The 20,389-nt window shown below is 42.0% G+C and overlaps 1 protein-coding gene across 6 annotated transcripts in view; it reads left to right on the top strand.

The window, feature by feature from the left end:
- Window positions 1-4,423: 4,423 nt before the first annotated feature.
- The window catches only part of LOC128758479 (protocadherin-9), a 170,235-nt gene continuing 154,269 nt past the window's right edge, over window positions 4,424-20,389 (top strand). The window contains exons 1-2 of one of the 6 annotated variants that reach the window (XM_053864438.1): window positions 4,424-5,323; window positions 5,677-8,803. In XM_053864438.1, the coding sequence (XP_053720413.1) occupies window positions 5,768-8,803 (3,036 nt within the window). In that variant the 5' untranslated portion in view covers window positions 4,424-5,323; window positions 5,677-5,767. The remainder of the gene's footprint in view (window positions 5,324-5,676; window positions 8,804-20,389) is intronic. The other 5 variants (XM_053864439.1, XM_053864441.1, XM_053864442.1 and 2 more) reach the window with 5 other exon arrangements.

Below are 20,389 nucleotides of genomic sequence, written 5' to 3'. Positions count from 1 at the left end.
AAGGAGAGATAGAGTCACTGTTATTATGAAACTGAGACAAAGAATGTTTAAAATTTGTCTGGAAATTAGACAGGAAACTCAAATAAAACCATGCAAAACAGAAAACAGCCTTTTAAAATATGTAAATAAATCATCACATATTTCTGCCATGTCGCCCGTCCCTTTCTAGAAACATTTTTAAACAAATAATTTTTCTGCAATTTGTTTCTGAATATTACATACATTTTTTTCATTTTCATTTTCCACTGGACTTTCGATTAACCACAATTGTGATATGGCCAAGGCTCTGTTGGTGCTGTGCCTCGGGATTTTTTCAGTGGACAAAGTGTACCTTGGCTTAACAAAGGCTGAAAAACTCTGGGGTTCAGCACCTGGATTCTGTGTAACCCCTCGGTTCCACTGCATCTTCCGCCATTGCCAAAGTGTCAGAGCCATGCTGAGCTTCCTCTCTGGAAGCCTACCAGGAGCATTTCAGAGTCTGCTGCACTTGGATTCTCCAGTTCACTCGATCACATTAGGACCGCAGCATCGCGTGATATTGGCCTTTAAAGGGAACGACAAACCAACAAACGGTTATTTGGCCAGTCCGACCCGTGTCTGCCGTGCTTGCTCTTTATTGCATCACCGTTCCTTGGAGCTAAACTTGAAGTCTTCTCTGGTTGACATTCCGCTGAGGTCTGACCTGACAGCGAGGACAGTCCTCCTCCATCTTTGGGCCAGAGCTCTTTTACTCGCAGGTGTATGTTTGCGCTAACAAGTGCGTCGGCACCTAGTGCCAAAGGGTTGCTCTCTCTATAGTGCCCCCTTTTTTATGACATTCTTAAACATATATATTCATGCTATATGGGGTGAACTGCATATTTTTGGACCTGGAACACCAGTGTGTGAGGGACCTCCATATGTCAGCTGGCAAAACTCTTTATCTTAAATCCTATTTTTGTTCTTTCTCTTTGCACTCTTGGTTGTGTCTGATAGAACAAGATCACAGGCCTCCCTTGGCTGTTAAAGCTGGGACCCAACCTTCTCCTAAGAATCTCTGACCTCTGCCTCCACTTAACTTATGAGAAACAAGCCAGTTCAGTCGACTTTATATGAGCCACGTCATGCTTATTTCCATTCGGTATGACGCTGTTTTGTGATTATATAATTTGGCTATTTACTTACAAGCTTTCTTTACTTTGCCCTTGACTTCATTTCTACTTGAAACCATGGTGAATATGATGCCGAAATCATCCCTACTTTTTGATGTTTCTTCTTTATAACAGAGCTGTAGCTGTTGATGTCTTATTCATCGAAGGACGTGTACCTCCGCAAGCTAATTAAAGTATTATGCCTTCAGCCTTCACACTCTTTGGCCAAGGATCACCTATTTTGGCCATCGACTGTTTGCATTTTCCCCCAGCAGATCAGCAGACCGTGTTTTTAAGGTAGAATGGAGATAAATGATCAGCATGACCTTGTAGTTTAATGGACAGGAAAGATAAACATACTTGTTCCTTGTATTATGCATGAAGGCAACGGCGTGAACAAGTCAATATGTCGGCGAGAGAATCAAACCAAGGTGAACACCGTGATCGACTGCAGCGCTTGCGTAGGAATCAAAAAGTTTCTCCCTGAGAGTGTGCACTGTAGGTACATAAGACTTGGTGGCACTCTGTTGTGATAAACTGCAACATATAATATTTTGTATTATTATTCGATGTAGTAAAATGTGTGGTAGTAGCATTAGTGGTTTCTTATGACGAAGTTGCTGTGTAGAAATTCATATTTTATATTATTAAATTATTCATCTAGTTTAAGGGACAGAAAAAAAATACTTTCAACCATTTCCGGCTGAAATTGAACCGTGAATATGCCCTTTATAGAGCCAATAGTGAGAAAACATCAGGCAGTCTCTAATGACTCCTGCAAGTCGAGAAAAACTCACATCTGGAGACACTTGTGCTGACACTTTTCCCACCGCATCAGGGTGCCAGATCTTAAAGCGAAGGGACAGTTCTCTCCTTCAGCCGCTCTCGCTCCACGACGCACGCTGACAGCTGGATCCAGAGCCAGGTCAGGGCACCAGGCTGTTTGTGCTAATGGACTGCTGACCAAGCAATAAAACAAAACACTCAGGAGATACCTGCAGCAGGCTTCTCACCTCGGCCACTTGGATTGGATTTGCATCACCATGACTGGAGCCCATGGTTCTGTGAGGACTCCACATTTTCTAAGATATATATATATATATATATATATATATATATATATATATATATATATATATATATATATATATATATATATATATATATATATATATATATATTAATGGAAATTATAATTACGGCTTGTGGACCTCTGGTCTGTGTAGAAAGTGGAACAAAACTATTGCTACATATAGTGTTCGTATTAGCTAAGAAAAGGTTAAGTTCAAGTTAAGAAAAAAGAAATATTGTATTTTTTATGTTAAAATGACTTGTTAATAATAATAATAATAATAATAATAATAATAGAATAGAATATCATGGTAGTTTGGGCTGTTTTTTCATAAATCGAAGTCCATATTTGCCCACTCACTATTTAAATTAATTAGAAACTACACAGTATTGCTATCACCACACATTTAATGTGAAAAATGCCTTTTTAATGCTGGTATGCTGCCAGTTTGGACAGACAATTGATACATTTGCATACATTTACACTACATTTGATTTGAATGAGTAAGATGAGTAACAAAATAACTGAAAAAAGAATCACATTTCATTCCTTTCATTTCACAGAATTTTGTGCCACAAAATTGTATTGCCACCCGAGTAAATACTATTTTTATTGTCGCGTGGAACTCGCACAAATGCATTTCAGTCACTTCATTCACCAAATGGATTTCAGTCAAATGTGTGGTGACAGAATCTAAAAGGAGCGTATGTGTTCTCTGTAACTCAACGGGGCAAGAATAGAGATGATGTTCGCTACGAAAACTGACTGTGGTGACATGGATGTCTTGGGAGCTGGCTTTTAGCGCTAGGTGCAAACCTGTGCTTGCGTATAGAAGATATCAGAGCAGATGCAGCTTCACAATCGTACCTACTGCCCTTCGTTGGTCTCTCCACGCTGCGGATCTGTCTACATCTAGACAATCGCACACTGGCCGCTGTTTTGCTTGCATCATCATTACACCCAGTTACGGTCGTGTTGTTTGGGTGCTAAAAGTTTTGGTGGCTGAATTTTCGGTCCATCACAAATTTGATTAGTCGAAAAGGGACCACAGTCACAACAAGGCTGCTGAGGATTGTTACTGTCGAAATATGCGGCCATTTTTGTAGTTTTTTGTCTCTCTTCTTGTTTTAACTGTACATTTCCTGTGTGGCGGCTTTATTATTTGTAAACCTGAGTTACATATGACTGAATAATACATACGTTTAAGGTGGGTTTTTTTTATGTGGGTGTTAGAGATGAAATGCCCCAAAAAAAAACCCAAAAGAAAAATATGCTGCTATCTGTCTGTCTGTCTGTCTGTCATCTATCTATCTATCTTTTTGGTCTGAATTGTTGAATTGAACTGTGGAGCTGCTGGAGCAACTGAGTGGACCTGGAACCTCTTGAGTATCATTGCACTGTACTGTACACATGTAGTATAAACGTGTGAAAAATAAGTCTTAACAATATGAATGACAAATGGATAAAAAAATGAAATGATCACTGAAAGGGCTTTGTATATTTTAATTGACATGCAGCGTCATCGTCGCCTCACAATGAAATGGCTGCACATTGGCTTTGAACCACACGCGCTCTTGAATCTCATGTTCTGCAGCTCAGCGCGCTGGGTGAAGAGCCGCCTGTAGATGGCAGTGTTCACCATGTCAGGCTGAGGAGCTTTCCTGGCACAGACCGAGGCTCGGGTGAAATTGTGAGTTATCTACTGCATTGGAATTAATGAATGGCCCGGATGGCACGGGAAGTCGAACGCTTGTTGATGTCCATGACAATTTTCCATTGCGTTTATTTACCGTGCGCCACTTTTGGACTCGATCGGAGCAGTGGCGCGCGTGAACTTGTCAGGCGACATGATGTGCAGTTCGAAAAGTCACACCGGAGTCGGATCGCCACAGTAACAGTGCGGCGGTGGAACTTGCGGACAGAAATGCAACGCACCCATTAAGCAAAGAGCTCTCGCCGCTCGCTGCTGGGTGGCTTTGATGACTGAGGAAAACTGTCAAGGTTATTTCTAACGGACACACGCTGATGACTGGCCGCAGGGGGGGTGGGGTGGGGGGAGTGAATATGCACCCGGTGCAAACATGACAACGGCGTCTCTGTCTGGAGAGCGATTATTAGTGACTGTGGCACAGTGCTGTTATTGTCCACGCCTGCGTTCATCCAGAAGACCCGCGTCTACATTTTTAATACGCTTTAATGGCGGCTTTTAACGTCCGTCTTTATTATCGTGGCCGCCTGTCATGACAGTCTCTCTATTATCATCAGCAGCGGCGTCATCTTCATCCTCATCATCCTCATCCTCCTCCTCGCCCTTCAGGCTGGAGGGGATGACGGTGAAACGTCCCCGCAGCCTGCAGCATCTTCGCGGAGCATCTCGGCGCGGACTGCCCTCCGGACCGGACTGACAGACGTGACCGTCAGCCAATCGGGTCGCGCGTCCACTTACAGACGGCACAATAAGGGAGGGGCTGCGACCAATGAGGCTTGCTCGGGCTCGCGCAGCTCTCCGAAGGCTTTACAGAGAGTTAGTGGAAGATAGTCTGCTCTCGGACTGGAAGAGCAAAAGGATAAACGGCACCCACGCGCCGCATCCACAAGCCTCCTCTCCCATCCCGCATCCCTGGCGAGCCTCCGCCTGTCACTGAGCTCACATGCTGGCGGCTGATGGAGCCAGATGGACGGGAGACATAACGGGACATGAGTGACTCCTCTCTCTGTCACCTCACCGGCGCGTTCACCTTAACAGGTAGCCTGACGGAGGACGAGCGGGAGGCGAGAGGGCGCGCTGCTTCTGTTGGGACGTGACCTGGAGATACGGTTTTTCACCTGTGTTCCTTGAATACAGTGAGCCGCCGAGAACTACCTGGATGCAGAAACTACAACCCTCGCGAGCGTCGCTGCAAAGTGTGCGGAAACTGACGCGGAATTCAACAGACTTTGTGATGCTTTTCCTCAAAATCTAATTTTGAGGTTGAATACTCCAGCAGGGGGAGTTTTTTTTTTTGGGTCCTCCACTGGACTTCAACCACACTGAGCTGGATAAATTCACCTCAAGGTTCTTGCAGATTTTGCAGCCCAAGGATCGAGCGCAGAGCAGTTTTCCCTCCTCAAGCGTTTGCAGGTATGTACAATGGAGAATTCATCAGCTGTATTTGAAAGACTATTACTCCCCATATAAGGCTTCATTCATGTGTGTCATTGCATTTCAGAGCTGGTCACACAGCTCGTCTGTTTAAATTTGGCTATTTGAGGCTACGCATATTTAGGCTGGCTAATGCTTTGTGAAGTTTTTCTTTTTCTTTTTTTTTTACCATGAGGATATTGATAAATACTATCAAATATTGGCTGCAAATGGCTTGTGAAGGCAGGAATGAATTTTGGGATGCAGTCGCTTGTCTTTAGCCTCAAAAGTGTTTTTTTTTTTTTTTTTTAATGTAACGTGTCTGATGAAAGAATGTTTGTGTGTATTCTTAGGTCGGCCAGTGGAATCCTGACAACATATGAAAGAAGATTATATTGCAAAACCAATTTCAGTTGTCAAGACTGGAATTTCATTTGCACTGTCATGGATCTAAAAGACTTTTACCTGTTGGGCGCTCTGCTCGCCTGCATCATGCTCGATCCATCAATAGCCCAAGAGCTAATCTATCCCATCAGAGAGGAGCTGCAGGAAAATGTCCTGATCGGAAACATACCAAAGGACCTTAATATCTCCCACACAAATGCTGCCACTGGGGCCAGCGCTAACCTGGTGTACCGGCTGGTCTCCAAAGCTGGAGATGTGCCCTTGGTCCGGGTTTTGAGCAGCACCGGGGAGATATTCACCACATCCAACCGCATTGACAGGGAAAAGTTGTGCCCCGGTCCCTCTTTTGAGGACAGCGAGTGCTCCTTTGAATTTGAAGTCGTCATACTGCCAAACGACTATTTCAGGCTGATTAAAATCAAAATAGTCGTGAAAGACACGAATGATAACGCGCCCATGTTTCCATCGCCTGTGATTAACATCTCCATCCCGGAGAACACGCTCATTAACAGCCGCTTTGCCATTCCCTCGGCCACTGACAACGACACGGGCCCCAACAGTGTACACAAGTACGAGCTGATCAATGGGCAGAGTGCTTTTGGATTAGACATCGTGGAAACACCTGAGGGGGAGAAGTGGCCTCAGCTCATCGTGCAGCAGAATCTGGACCGAGAGCAGAAGGACACATACGTGATGAAAATCAAAGTAGAGGATGGTGGAAGTCCGCAGAAATCCAGCACTGCTATTCTTCAGGTCACAGTCACTGATGTGAACGACAACAGGCCGGTGTTCAGGGAGAGCCAGGTGGAGGTCCACATTCCTGAAAATTCCCCCATTGGGACGTCTGTTGTCAGGCTGCAGGCCACAGATGCAGACATCGGGGCAAATGCAGAAATCCGATATGTGTTTGGGACTCAGGTGCCGCCTGCTACCAAGAGGCTGTTTGCTCTGAACACGACAACGGGACTGATCACAGTGCAGAGGCCTCTGGACCGGGAGGAGACGTCCACACATAAGCTGTCCGTGTTAGCCAGCGATGGCAGCTCCAGTTCAGCCAGAGCCACCATTACGATAAACGTGACGGATGTTAATGACAACCCCCCTAATATAGATCTGAGATATATAATCAGCCCTATTAATGGCACTGTTTTGCTCTCAGAGAAGGATCCTATAAATACCAAAATAGCCCTCATTACGGTGTCAGACAAAGACACAGACATTAATGGCAAAGTCATCTGTTTTATCGAAAAGGATGTTCCCTTCCATCTCAAAGCGGTTTATGATAACCAGTATCTGTTGGAAACCTCAGCACTGCTCGACTACGAGGGCACAAAGGAGTACAACTTCAAAATTGTTGCGTCAGATTCAGGAAAACCGAGCTTGAATCAAACTGCTCTGGTGAGAGTGAGACTGGAGGATGAGAATGACAATCCACCTATTTTTACTCAACCGGTAATCGAGCTGGCTGTGGTGGAAAACAACAAACGTGACTTGTTCCTCACCACCCTGACTGCCACAGATGAGGACAGTGGGAAAAACGCAGAGATTGTTTATCAGTTGGGACCCAACGCTTCATTCTTCGATCTTGACCGCAAAACTGGGGTTCTGACGGCATCCCGAGTGTTTGACCGTGAAGATCAGGATCGTTTCCTTTTCACAGTGACAGCGAGAGATAATGGCACTCCTCCTCTGCAGACTCAGGCAGCTGTCATTGTGACGGTGCTGGATGAAAATGACAACAACCCCAAGTTCACACATAACCACTTCCAATTCTTTGTATCTGAGAATCTTCCAAAGTACAGCACTGTCGGTGTGATAACAGTGACAGACTCGGATGCTGGGGAAAACGCTGCCGTTTCACTTTCCATCCTGAATGACAACGAGAACTTTATTCTGGACCCTTATTCTGGAGTTATAAAGTCAAACGTGTCGTTTGATCGGGAGCAGCAGAGTTCGTACACGTTTGACGTCAGGGCAGTGGACAGTGGCAGGCCCCCGTGCTCCTCTGCTGCCAAGGTGACCATTAATGTCATCGATGTCAACGACAACACCCCCACTGTCATGTACCCTCATTCCAACACATCCTTCAAGCTTGTCCCCCTCTCATCTATTCCCGGATCAGTTGTCGCCGAGGTGTTTGCCGTCGACGGAGACACCGGAATGAATGCAGAACTCAAATACACCATAGTGAATGGGAACAGCAAGGGCTTGTTCAGGATTGACCCCGTCACAGGAAACATTACTCTGGAGGAAAAGCCGACTCTGAGTGACGTAGGACTCCATAGACTGGTGGTCAACATCAGTGATTTGGGGTACCCCAAGTCGCTCCACACTCTCGTGCTGGTGTTTCTTTACGTCAATGACACTGTTGGCAACGCAACGCTTATCTCCAATCTAATCCGCAGGACGATGGAGATGCCGATCGACCGTAACATTGGCGAAAGCAGTGAACCTTATCAAAGCGGGGACTATTTAACTATAATGATTGCGTTTGTGACCGGGGCCTTAGTGGTGATAATTGTCATCTTTGTCACTGTGCTGCTGCGCTGCCGCCACGCTTCACGGTTTAAAGCCGCGCAGAGGAAGAAGCAAGGCACAGAGTGGATGTCACCCAACACAGAGAACAAGCAGAATAAAAAGAAAAAGCGCAAGAAAAGGAAGTCGCCCAAAAGCTCGCTGCTTAACTTTGTGACCATCGAAGGAAACAAACCAGATGATCCAGCCCACGAGCCCATCAATGGAACCATCAGCTTGCCCACCGAACTGGAAGACCAAGGGATTGGACGCTTTGATTGGAATGCCACACCTACCACCACCTTCAAGCCGAGCAGCCCAGACCTGGCCCGACACTACAAGTCCGCTTCACCTCAGTCCGCCTTCCACCTGAAGGCGGACACCCCAGTTTCAGTCAAGAAGCATCATGTGATTCAGGAGCTGCCATTGGATAACACTTTTGTTGGGGGCTGTGACACCCTTTCCAAACGGTCCTCCACAAGCTCTGACCATTTCAGTGCCTCTGAGTGCAGCTCCCAAGGAGGGTTCAAGACAAAGGGGCCCATGCACACCAGACAGCAGGTAAAAGAGCACTTTTACTGGTCTATAAGTACTGCCTATAACTGCCCTGTTCCACAGTGCTAAAGTGCCAGTCGTCATTACAGACTCACTCTAGGTTACTGTGAAGCACCTGAAGATTACAGGACGCACACCTCGATAGCAAAATCCACTGTTTTTCAATCCCAAACTATTAAAGAACATACTTTCACTCAGTAATGGAATTATCTATGGACTGTATAAGGCGTAATTATAGACCAATGGTTTTCCCTCTGCAGACATATAAACGCTTATTTTAGTCGGATATAAATAGATTCCAGTGAATGAAGTGATTGTCTTGCCTTATTTATCCATTCAGGTTAGGACACTGGTGCAACCACAACTTGTGACTCAATGTTCTCTGTGAAAGAAACATTTTTTTCTTGCCTATCTACTCTACTTTTTATCTTCTATTAACGCTGCACTCACTCTCCAAAAACAAATTGCAAAAGAAGAAGTCTCTCACCATGAAATTCTCAAGTGTATTCATGTTTTGTTTCATTTGTTCTTTTGTTTTGCTCCTTCCTGTAGTACCTCAACGCTGACTATAACCTTTGATCAAACCTGCAGCATTGGCAGCAGTGGAAAATGAGCCGACTGCGCTGGTGCTACGAGTGTCACCATACGCTCAGCCACATTGTATGAGCTTGAATTAAATGCCTCCTATCAAAGCACAGTAGCAGACTGAGTGAAGCTCGTCTGGAACTTGATACACATCCAATTCAAAACGGATTAGCTAATAATGAGCCTCAAATTTCAACATAATCCATGCTGCTTTTTATCAAAGCCTTATTAATTTTTCTGCTAATAAAGCGCCACTACACAACACACAGTGCTAATCTACTGAAGCACACGTGGACAAATACAGAGAGCAACAGAAACGGAGGCAAAGACTGAAACAGACAGGCACCAAATGGGCGGCAATGGGATGTCAGTGGGTCAGGCTTGATGGGAGGTGGTACTGAACCTTTAGGTGGCAGTGTTGCGCTGCATGGCGTTTCCTGGCACAATGCCAATCTGCAGTGGACTTTGAAAATGTGAGGCAGGACAAGAAAGAAGCCGTGTTGGTGTTGTTAGTGAGATGCTTGTGTTTAATGATGCATTAGCCTCGAAGAGAAGATTGATCATAGCAGTGAAATATGTGGCCGATGAGATCCATCCTGAAGAGCAAGTGGAATTACACAGGGTGACATTGTGTGTCTCATATCGATGCATACCTCCGGGTCACTTCATGTGAGGCTGCATTTAATGTGCTTTCTTGTGAGAGAGAGAGCAGTCAAAAGAGGCTTTCAGTGTGGCATCGTTTACCAGGAACTACTGGTGTTTGTGTGCGCGTGCGCGTGTGCGTGTGGGGGGGAGCAGCGGACACAAGATGAGATGTTAAGAAGAGGTTATGGATGTGGGTTATCGAAGGCAGCAAACTATAGAAACAGATTGATGAGACATGACACTGGAGTGTAAGCACAACATCATTGATTCCTTCACTCATCCAACAATTCCACATAGAATTTATGGGAATCAATAACTCTGACAGGCGATTTGAAGGGCCGCACATGGGCGGAGATTATAAATAAATGCTAGCTTTCACTTCTAGTTCCACTTATGACAAGCTATTTTTAGTAATATTATTAATATTGGATTGTTTCTGGACGGCTTCAAATTTACCTCTTACAGTACCAAAAGTAGAATTTGATTTTCTCTTGGTAAAGTGGCTCTGTTATCATCCACCTGGTTTGATTTCCCGGAAAGCTTTATCCCGCCATTCTACGTTGTAACTGAAGAAAGAACAAAGTTCTCCATCCTAACATTCCCATCAGGTTAACTCCTATTTTAATGCATGTTTACTACGGTAGCTAAATGTCTGCTCGATGTTCCCCACCACGATAATACACCTGACAAGGATTCATCTTGCGACTTGCAGGCACTTATTGATTGTGGTAAAATGGTTACGCTGCGGTGACTTGACTGACTTGTCAGGCTGGATAAAGGTTATGTTTTCAGTGCCTTTGTGGAAGTCCTATTGTGATTTCTTTAAGACCAATTTAATGATTTTTTTGTCGACATGTGCACTCCATCTTCTTTTTATGAGCCCTGGCAGGTAGACTTTCATCCAATATTCTGTATGTCTTATACAGCACTTACAGGATAATGAATACAGATGAAATGAAGTAAAAAAAAAAAAGCCCAATTTGTTTCTCAACCAAGAAGCTATCATATCCAAAACTAATAATACTGGTCCCTCGCGATAGAATACTTTGATAAGAGGTATTTTATTAAAATAGTCTCCCTGTATAACAGGTACCAAAATTACCGATTTACCGCTCTAACGCAATTGAAACTCCAGTACTCCTCCAGCTAATATAAAACCTGGACGCAGCGTCAGATTAAGTAGTCTTTTCGGTGATTTCTCATGGGTAACAAACATCATCAATCACCCTTTGTTGTTTTATGCAGACATGATATAAGCAAATCAGTGCACAAGGACATTTAAGAGGAAGACACGAAGAAAGCTTTGGGGAGTCGTTGGAAAATTGACCTTCTCGCGCAAATTGAAAAGCTATTTTGTTCTATTTCTCGAGAGTGGCTCCTTTGCAGTATCAGCAACGATCAATGGAATAAGGAGGATGAATTGATTAAAAAGAAGACAAAGAGCATCAGCAAAAACCTGACAATGCCCAGGTATCTCATCTTTATCTATTATACATTGAAGCTCATAAGGGAGTGGGAATTGTAGTGCGCTTCAACAGCGTCATCACAAAAAAAAGAAGTGTCTCGTAGAATAAGATGTGAGCAGATCCCAAACTTGGCTGATGGCAAGAGGAGCAATCCTTGCCTCTCCCGTCTTCTTTTCCTCTTATTATTTTCTCTCTGGGGACCTACATTAGTGTAAACAACACTGAGGGGAAAAAGCATGAAAACACTGGCCTAGTTTCACAAGGCAACACAAGCATCTTAGAAGCCCAGCATAATCATCGCCGCTTCACCATCAGTCTCATTCTCATCCTTTCAGGATTCTTAAAGGGAGACATAGATGTGGTATGACGAACAGAACGCGTGCCCAGTGGCGGGACATTAACCATGTTGTCTACATCAGATCCCCAGGCCCGTGTTATGGACACATTAGTGCGGTTTCACTTGGGGTAGAAGGATGGCGGAGGGGTGCATTAAGACTTCATGCTGAATCAATAAAACCTTTACTGTGAGTTCTTATAATCCTGACACAGAATAGCGCAAGGGTGAAGATCAGTAGCACACAATGGCAGCTGTGTTTCCTAGCGTTGTCAAAAGAAATGGATATATATATATATATATATATATATATATATATATATATATATATTAGGACTCTAGATAACTGCACTGTAGCTTGCCACCTGATTTGCTCACTCAACTGATTCTTTTTTTTTTATATATGTTTATACTAAAGAAAGAATAAAAAAAAATCAGATCCAATTGAGAACGATAAATAAACAGACACAAAAAGGGTTCACAGTGTAAATATACTGTTCATCTTAGTTCAGATGAAAGTTCCGATGACACGTCACTTTTTGTTTCAAAAAGTCAAAAAACAAATTCCAGATTTTGTCAATTTTGTCCATCTTGTTCTTTGTGAAATAATTGAGCCGTTCCAGGGCCACATAAAAAGTCCGTCCCTTGAGCTATTGCGTGACTCCGCTTGGCTTTGGATTCTTCCAACAAACGAATAGTCAACATTGATCTTTACTTTACTTAAAAATATTGTATATTAGTGGACAACTTTAGCTACATTTTAGTCGTGGAATCGGTGAATGCCACTGACTGAGTTGGCTGGTTGAAGGCTTTTGTCTTCGTATACTTGTCTGAATTCTTCTCCCCAGACAGTCTAGTTAATAGTGAAGTACTTATGCGGATGAAAGGCACATGCGAGGGAGCTGCGAGGAGAAATTGAAATGGGTTTGCAGCAATATTCCTGCAGTCGCCATGTCAGTCGCTGTAATGAATGGACGTTCTATGCAAACAGGAGTTTGTACAGACCATTGTAATTATGGAACCTTGAGGGAGTCGTCCTTCTTGCACAGGTTCATTTGCCACATTAATAAGGGGATTAGTAGTACGTACGGGGGATGATGGCAGCAGGAGAAGTTTGAGAAGATTAATGAACTATGACAATGTTGCACCTGAGGGGAAAAGTCTGTTGAAATATCTTCTGTGCTGTGCTGATGCAGATTTCGCCGCTACCAGAAGGAAAGATGGAGGGAGGCTGGTGATTTTTCTGGACTTTAATATTTGCGGAAACATAAATAACTCATTAGCTGCTTCCAAAACCAATGAATGAAGAAATAAAGTATAAACTCTGAAATGATTCTATATATTCACATCGAGCTCCAGTTCATCATGCGGAGTGAATCCTACTACTAAGCACTGAGCTCACTTCACTTCCTGTATGTCTGGTTCGGTAAAAGGAAGCGTTTTTTCCCCGGGTTCTATCAGAGTAGATTATTGTCCTGAAGCGTTCCTGTTTTGTCTGCACAAAACTACAAAATAAATCATCTCTCCCTGCTGAGCAGTGGAAGATTTTTTTCTTTATTTATTATAGTTATTTTTTTTAATAAAATGAGCAGAATTGTTTTTTCTTGATTTGAGTTTTTTTTTCCCCCCACTGACATGTTTTCGAATACACAGGTCATGGCAAATTACCAGGAATTTATTTGTGCTCTTACAGTTGCTTTCACTCTTGTATGTGCCGCACATGCTCACACTCGACTTGTGTACATGATCTGTTATAGCCATGTATACAAATGCTGTCATTTGTCAACACGGCGCCTGTTGGCACCTTTAATTTTTTCCCCCCCGCCCCTTGCTGTTGTTTTGCCATCACTTTTGGCTGGCAACTCATTCATCTCAAACTTCAATATTATCTATTTCGGCAATTTCTCAAAGCGACTTGACTGATGATCAATCATCAGGGCAACTTGCTTTGTGAAAACAAACAAAAAAACAATTTTGTTCCTTTTGCACCTTTCACTGCTAAATGTGTCTCCATACTTTCACCGATCCTGAAATACATTTTCTTTTTCCAATTTAAAAAAAAGGATTAGATTTCAAATACCAGTGTGTGTAACACTGCATGATAAAACAACTGCAGCTTGAAAAAAAAAAAAAAAGAAAATCTGATGGATACGAGTAGAGGGTGGAAGAAAATGTTTCTTGACTTCTTGCTTGTACACAAACATGATATTAAAAGAGAGAATACCTTCTGTTGGTTCCTCATTGTTTGGATGCCTCCCACCCCATAACCCATCTCTTTTCCACACCTCACCTCGCCCTTTCTATCCTAACCTTCCCTCACATCCAACCAAAACCCTTCTCCATTGCTTTACTGGGGTCAATGCTCACACATGAAATGTTACCAAAGGGTTTGTTCATATCTGTGTTCATCTGTGACGGAAGAGCTGACGCATATTAAAGGTAACTCACTCCGTGATTGGGGATTGAAATTCCAAATTCCAGTCAGTATGATGTATGGCTAAACAAGCCACCTTTTTTTCTCATCCTATTAAACTCTCACCACGCGAGTGGCGCTGATGATCTCATTATCAGGATCTCCGACACTCCTCCTTCCTCAGCATGCATTGTTCCAGATATTTATTCTTTCTGCAAGCCAGTAACTGCTGCTGTTGTATGTCATGTTGCCAAAGCGGATTCACAGATCTGGACCAAGATGAACTCATTTTATTTCCAGCTCAACTCTGTTTCTATCATCTCTCATTATATCGGAGAGAAACGTGCGGGCGGGTAAAATATGGACAAAATACTCCCGATATGACGAAGCCACACGGAGATGTGTCCTTGTCTTTAGGTCGCTGTCTCAAGTGACACACACACACACACACACACACACACACACGCCACGACTCTGTCACTCGTGTGTGCCAGCACAGAGACTAATAGTCGTGATAATGGCATTTTACAGCCCTCGAGCAAAGAGCCACACTTGACTCTAAACGTGACCGCCAATGTGCTGCCACTGGACCTCATAGCTCACACAGACTGTGCTGCCCTCATCATTGTAAATCTTTCTTGTATATATATTTATATATATATATATATATATAGGATATGTTTCATGTTAATTGAACTCCTGGTAATCTGCCTAATGTGCTGTGTTCAACAATAATGGCTTTTTGTTTAACTTATTTGCCCTGCTTTCTCTGTTTCTTCTTTTTTTTTTTTATTGCTGGGTGTATATTAAATACATCTGAATGAACTGGCGTTTGCTCACAGCTTTCTATTTTGCTGGGAAAAAAAGGCTTTATTTGAACCGTGCTATTCTTCCTTTTTTTATTTAATAATAAATGTTTCAAAGTGATGCATTCTTTCTTGTTGTTTTTAATCTCTCCTACTATTCAAGGAATTCTAGAAACATGTTCACATACAGTCCTCTCAAACGCAGGCAATACGCATGGCGACAGATTCCTAATATACTTGGTATGAAATGAAGGCGAAAAGGAAGCTATTATTTTAGATGGTGCTTAAAAACATACACATATAAATTGCCATCATACTTTCCCCAGCCTCTCACCCTAAACCTAACCATCTAAGAAATGGCTAACCTTCACCAGGACTCTGAACCAAACTTAAAGCTACTGTAATAATAATAATGTTATTTTCAGAATCAAATTTATTGCCATTGTCAGGAAAGTGTTTTGGAATAAAGTGATGTCAATAAAATAAATAGAAATATATAAAATAAAATAACAGCAACAAAGGCTTGAAGGCTTAATCCTCAAATTGAGGCTTCAAAATTCATATGGTCCCCACAAGTTTGTGTATTTCCAAGAATTTGTCCCCACAAGCATAGCAATACAAGGACCACATGCACATACATTTCACTGCCATAATGCTTTCCCCACCACCTCATCCAAAACCTGCACATCCAAAACAGATGGCGAACCTTAACCAAGCCGCTAAACCTTAAACTTAAACTAAATTATAATTACCTAGTTATTTTGAAATTCTGCTCCTCAAATTTAGGCTTAAAACTTCCAAAACCCAACAAAAATGTCCCACTCATCAAAATGTCCCCACAAGTCGGTGTGTTTCCAAGAATTGGTCCCCACGTGTGTAGCTTTCCAAGTATACACACACATGCATAAACACAAATAAAAAGAGCCTTCATTGGCCAGTATTTAAGGAACAGCTTGTTTTCAGTGTAAATACAAATGCTATTTTAAGTGTGAGGCTGCTGAGGTTTAAACTCAACGCTCCATCAGTCAGTTCAAATATTCATCACACATGTTCTAGTATGGGAGGATTTTGAGCTGCGCGTAACTCACTTTTAATCGGCAACACGGCGTTTTCTTCTTTGCTAGAGATGTGACTGAGTCACTACAATTATGTTTGGAAGACAGAAGCTAAAACCTGTGAATTTCCCAGTGCAGAGGTCGGCAACCTTTGAAGGGGAGGATCCTTTTCGCCCTCTAAATATAGGCAGATACCAGACGTTTGTTTGGTTAGCAGGAAAGTTTTCATAATTGTGTTTTTCATAATTAAATATGAATGATTCAAGTGTTTGGATTGTTTTCCCTCTCTGGATTAGTCGAGATACATAAAACAAATGCGTAAAAATGAAGTTGCCCACAGAAAGTCAACCTCAATCTCAGCCAAACAGTCACCAGCTGATGACTGAGCTTGTCACGGATGACCACTTCCCTCCGAAGCAAGAGTGTAATTCTTAGAGTCTTGGGGAAATGAAACATGAATATATTCTCTGGAACCATTCTCCGTGGTGCTTTGCCTCTTAAAAGACACTTCTTAGATTACACCTCTGGTATGTTTTGTTGTGTATTTAGTCAGGCAAGCTTAATCGAATTAACATTTCAATGTGTTGGTTGCGGCGGTGGGAACAGTTGTAACTGAACAGTTGCTGCAAGGAAACATTTACCGCTTAACAGTAACTTGAGATGCAAAAGTGCATCATGACTTGAGTCATGAAATTTTAATGATCATTGCAGCTTTTAATAGAGCAATAATTGCGCAATTGAAATTTCCCAGTCCACACTATCATCCAAGATGTAACTGCGTTTTTCCATCCATATTCAAGTTAATATGAAGTGCAAGGCACAGGATATGATCCTGTTGTCATTCGTCTTACCTTCTGCTTCATCTGTTTTATTTTTTTTTCTGTTTTTTTTTTATGGTTAGGGTTGATTTAAAAAGCGCGACGCTGACACATCCATGGGAAGTTGGCCTAACTCAGCTTAATCTGTCCCCTTTGATTGAGAGCCAGAAGCAGAGCTTACTCTGCAATCGAGATGGGACATGAATGAAAACGGGATTGATAAATATATAAATAAATGTGGCTTTAAAGTTTGACCTCATCCATACGGTCACTTTCGGAGAGCTATGTGCTCTTACCGAGTGGAATTTGAAACCCGGCTTCTGACCCAAAGCATAATCACATCGCCCGTCGCATCAAAAGGAGAGCGGAGCAAAAGAAGAGTGTGGCATCTTTCTTTTTTTTTATTTCATCTGAATAAAGTGGCTGTAGTCTGAAATTACACGGCGTTTGAAAACTTTTGCAATTCATGAGATGATTTTTTTTTTTTCATTTGAAAATCCATTTCTCTGATTCCAGCTTGAATCAATGATGAGCCGTCGCCGGTCCAACTCCAGACTGACATGTACTTACCCTGAGAATCCCTCTTATTAATATTAATGCTGCGAAACGCCGGCATATTTGGCTTAAGAAATACATGTCTTCATAAAAAAGAATTGCAAAAAATAACTCACGAGTGGAATCCAAATTGTGTACTGTAGCATAGCAAGCATGTTAAAGCCAGTCGTAGCTTCTGCAAAAAAAAAAAGAGAGAAAAACTCAATGTGAGATTTCAAATGTGAATGAGCAATAAGCAAATGTGATTTTCCCTGCCTCCATTCGCTGCTCTACACGTTTATAATGGCACGATGATTCATTGGTGATGTCACACTGGAACTGATTTATGAATCACAGCATTAGTTTTATGACACGGCTGCCGATTGCATTGATGTGAACGCAGACAAATCTCACAATTCTAATGTATAATTAAAAGCATGGGTAGAGGACAATCATCACAGAAAACCTCTCCACTACTGCACCCACATTATTCCTGACAGTATGTGGAAGCTTTAGTGCTGCTGCTGAGCCTCCAAATGTGCTGTAATGGTTACAGTGCGGTCACCAAATGTAAAAAGCAGGCAATGGATGTGAAAGAGAGGAAAGTCAAGCACATTGTATGTGCTACTCCTTCTAGTCAATGGGTTCAGAGGGTGATGGTGCCGGTTCCTGTCCGTTTCCTGTGGAAGAACCCGGTCTTTGAATCATTCTTTTATTGCAGTCATACTGCCAAATAGGCCTCCCATCTACATGACATGTATAGAAGTAGGTGCTACAGCATATCATATCAACAAGTCGGTGAGCCACCTGATTGATCCAGCTCCTGGAGACTGAATTGATACTTTGTGGACACTGGGACATATTGTTACACATCATAATGAAAAAATAAAACTGACATAACTTCATACAAAAAAATATAAAGCTGTCATACTGCTGAGAAATATATATATATATATATATATATATATATATATATATATATATATATATATATATATATATATATATATATATATATATATATCTGTGACATAGCAAATGCTGATTGGTTTCATAAAACTGTGGTAAATATTTGATGAGAAATATTATTATCTGCATCGTGTTGTATTGTATTAATAAGCGCATGGCTTTCCTATCGTGCACCTCAAAACTACAGTTGAGTAAATGAAGCAGATGTCACTTATATTCATATCAAATGTGCTTCTGAAAAAGCGCAGGAAAATTGATTTATTTTTCTTTTTTTCTTTTAATGAATGAAACCCTGTAGCGGTGGAGGTCTTAGCATTTTACTCCGCTCAGTTCGAGTGCCATAGAATTCTGTTGTTCTCACAAGATAAAGGGTTCAAATAAAACAAGTCCCTCTGAGAGGCTTTACTCCGTTGCAAACACTCCAAAATTACCCTCCGCTTACTCATAAAGGTCCGTTTAAGGATCACGTTGTTTCGAGGTAGTGTGAGTGCGTTTGTGTGTGAAATACCGTGTCTTTTTTCCTTTTATTACTTTTCTTTTTTTTTTTTTACATGACTCAATCCAACAGGGATGGAAATTGAAATTGGAGGTGGGCTGTCTTCAACTGATGGAACGCTACTTTTCTTTGTTCCGTAACATTGCATGGTGCCAAAACACCATTTTGAGTTCAATTAGGGACAAATATGATCATCAACTCTGCCGTGAGTGCTACAATTTCACGTGGTGACTGGCGATTGCTGAAGAACATCGAAGCCCTGACCAACTTCAGACAACATAGAACTGTCTTTTCGTCATCATGCTTTTAGATCAGATTCATACTTGATCTGAGGAACGCATGCATCTTGCCTTGCTTGTAGCCATGAGCCTCAGAAACCTGAACAATAGACTGGGTCAGTCATGTCTTTTTCCAAGCAGCCAGCATGGATAATAATTTATTAGCTCCAAGAAGTGGCACATTTTCCTTCATATTTTCTGTAGCTTTTAGTCTTGTAAGCAGCTGAAGTGCTGAGCATGTGGCCACAGAAGCTGCTGTCTTCTGCGTTTATTCATCACTGCTTTTCTATGCATTTTTGTGTACTTTGGCTCTCAAGTGAATATGATTTGTTTTTGTTCTTTTCTGCAGCACGTTAACTTTCTGAACCCAAAACACACATCTACTAAATAGCGGAGAGTGATATGTTTAGAATGTGTTTGCAGCTTGGTGTATTGTACTTATGCAGTCCCACATATGTCAGTTGTATTGTTTATTCTCCAAACAAATGATAAAATGTGACTGAAGTAGAGCTACTGCTTTGTGAATGGTTCCTCTCAAATGACACCTTCAGCATTACACTTGGATCACACAACAGTCATGAGTTGGAAGAGAGTTGTTTATAGCTATCAGGATTTATATGCTCCATAATACAGATGTGGATTTGGTTATGATGATGATGGCCTCTTTTCTGCTGCATCATTCTCCTATACATCAAATGTTCAAGTCAAATTTCAAGCTGGCAAAAAGTGTGAACTTAAATTGGTAATTAAATTGTATTTTTATGATCATACTTCTTCTTATTATTGCTACGATTTAAACGTAATTTGCCCCAAACGTTAAACAACATAGTTTTAACATGCAGTACACCGCATGTAAGATATAGGAGAGGACATTGTCTTCACATGAATTGAAAGATACTGTAGAAAGCAGAGCCCTGACTTCTAGAGTCACTCAATGAGTCATCTGCCTGATACCACTGCATTAAAATCAGAACCAGTGACACACTTGAAATGGGTCCAACAATTTTAGCCAGACAATGAATATTTTATTTTATTTTGGTTGCCAGTGATGCACACTGGTCTCATATGTTCCTCAAGTGACCGTGTGTAGTTGACCATTCATCTGGTGTTTCAATCACTCGACAACCTTTGGGTGGCTTAAGGGAAGAAAGGCAAGTGTCTCCCTTTGACTGGATCCCCTGTTGGATTTGACT

The sequence above is a fragment of the Synchiropus splendidus genome, chromosome 5 (genome assembly GCF_027744825.2).
Source record: "Synchiropus splendidus isolate RoL2022-P1 chromosome 5, RoL_Sspl_1.0, whole genome shotgun sequence".
NCBI lineage: Eukaryota > Metazoa > Chordata > Actinopteri > Syngnathiformes > Callionymidae > Synchiropus > Synchiropus splendidus.
Note: the sequence above shows the minus strand (reverse complement) of the source record. Positions and strands in the feature narration are given on the sequence as shown.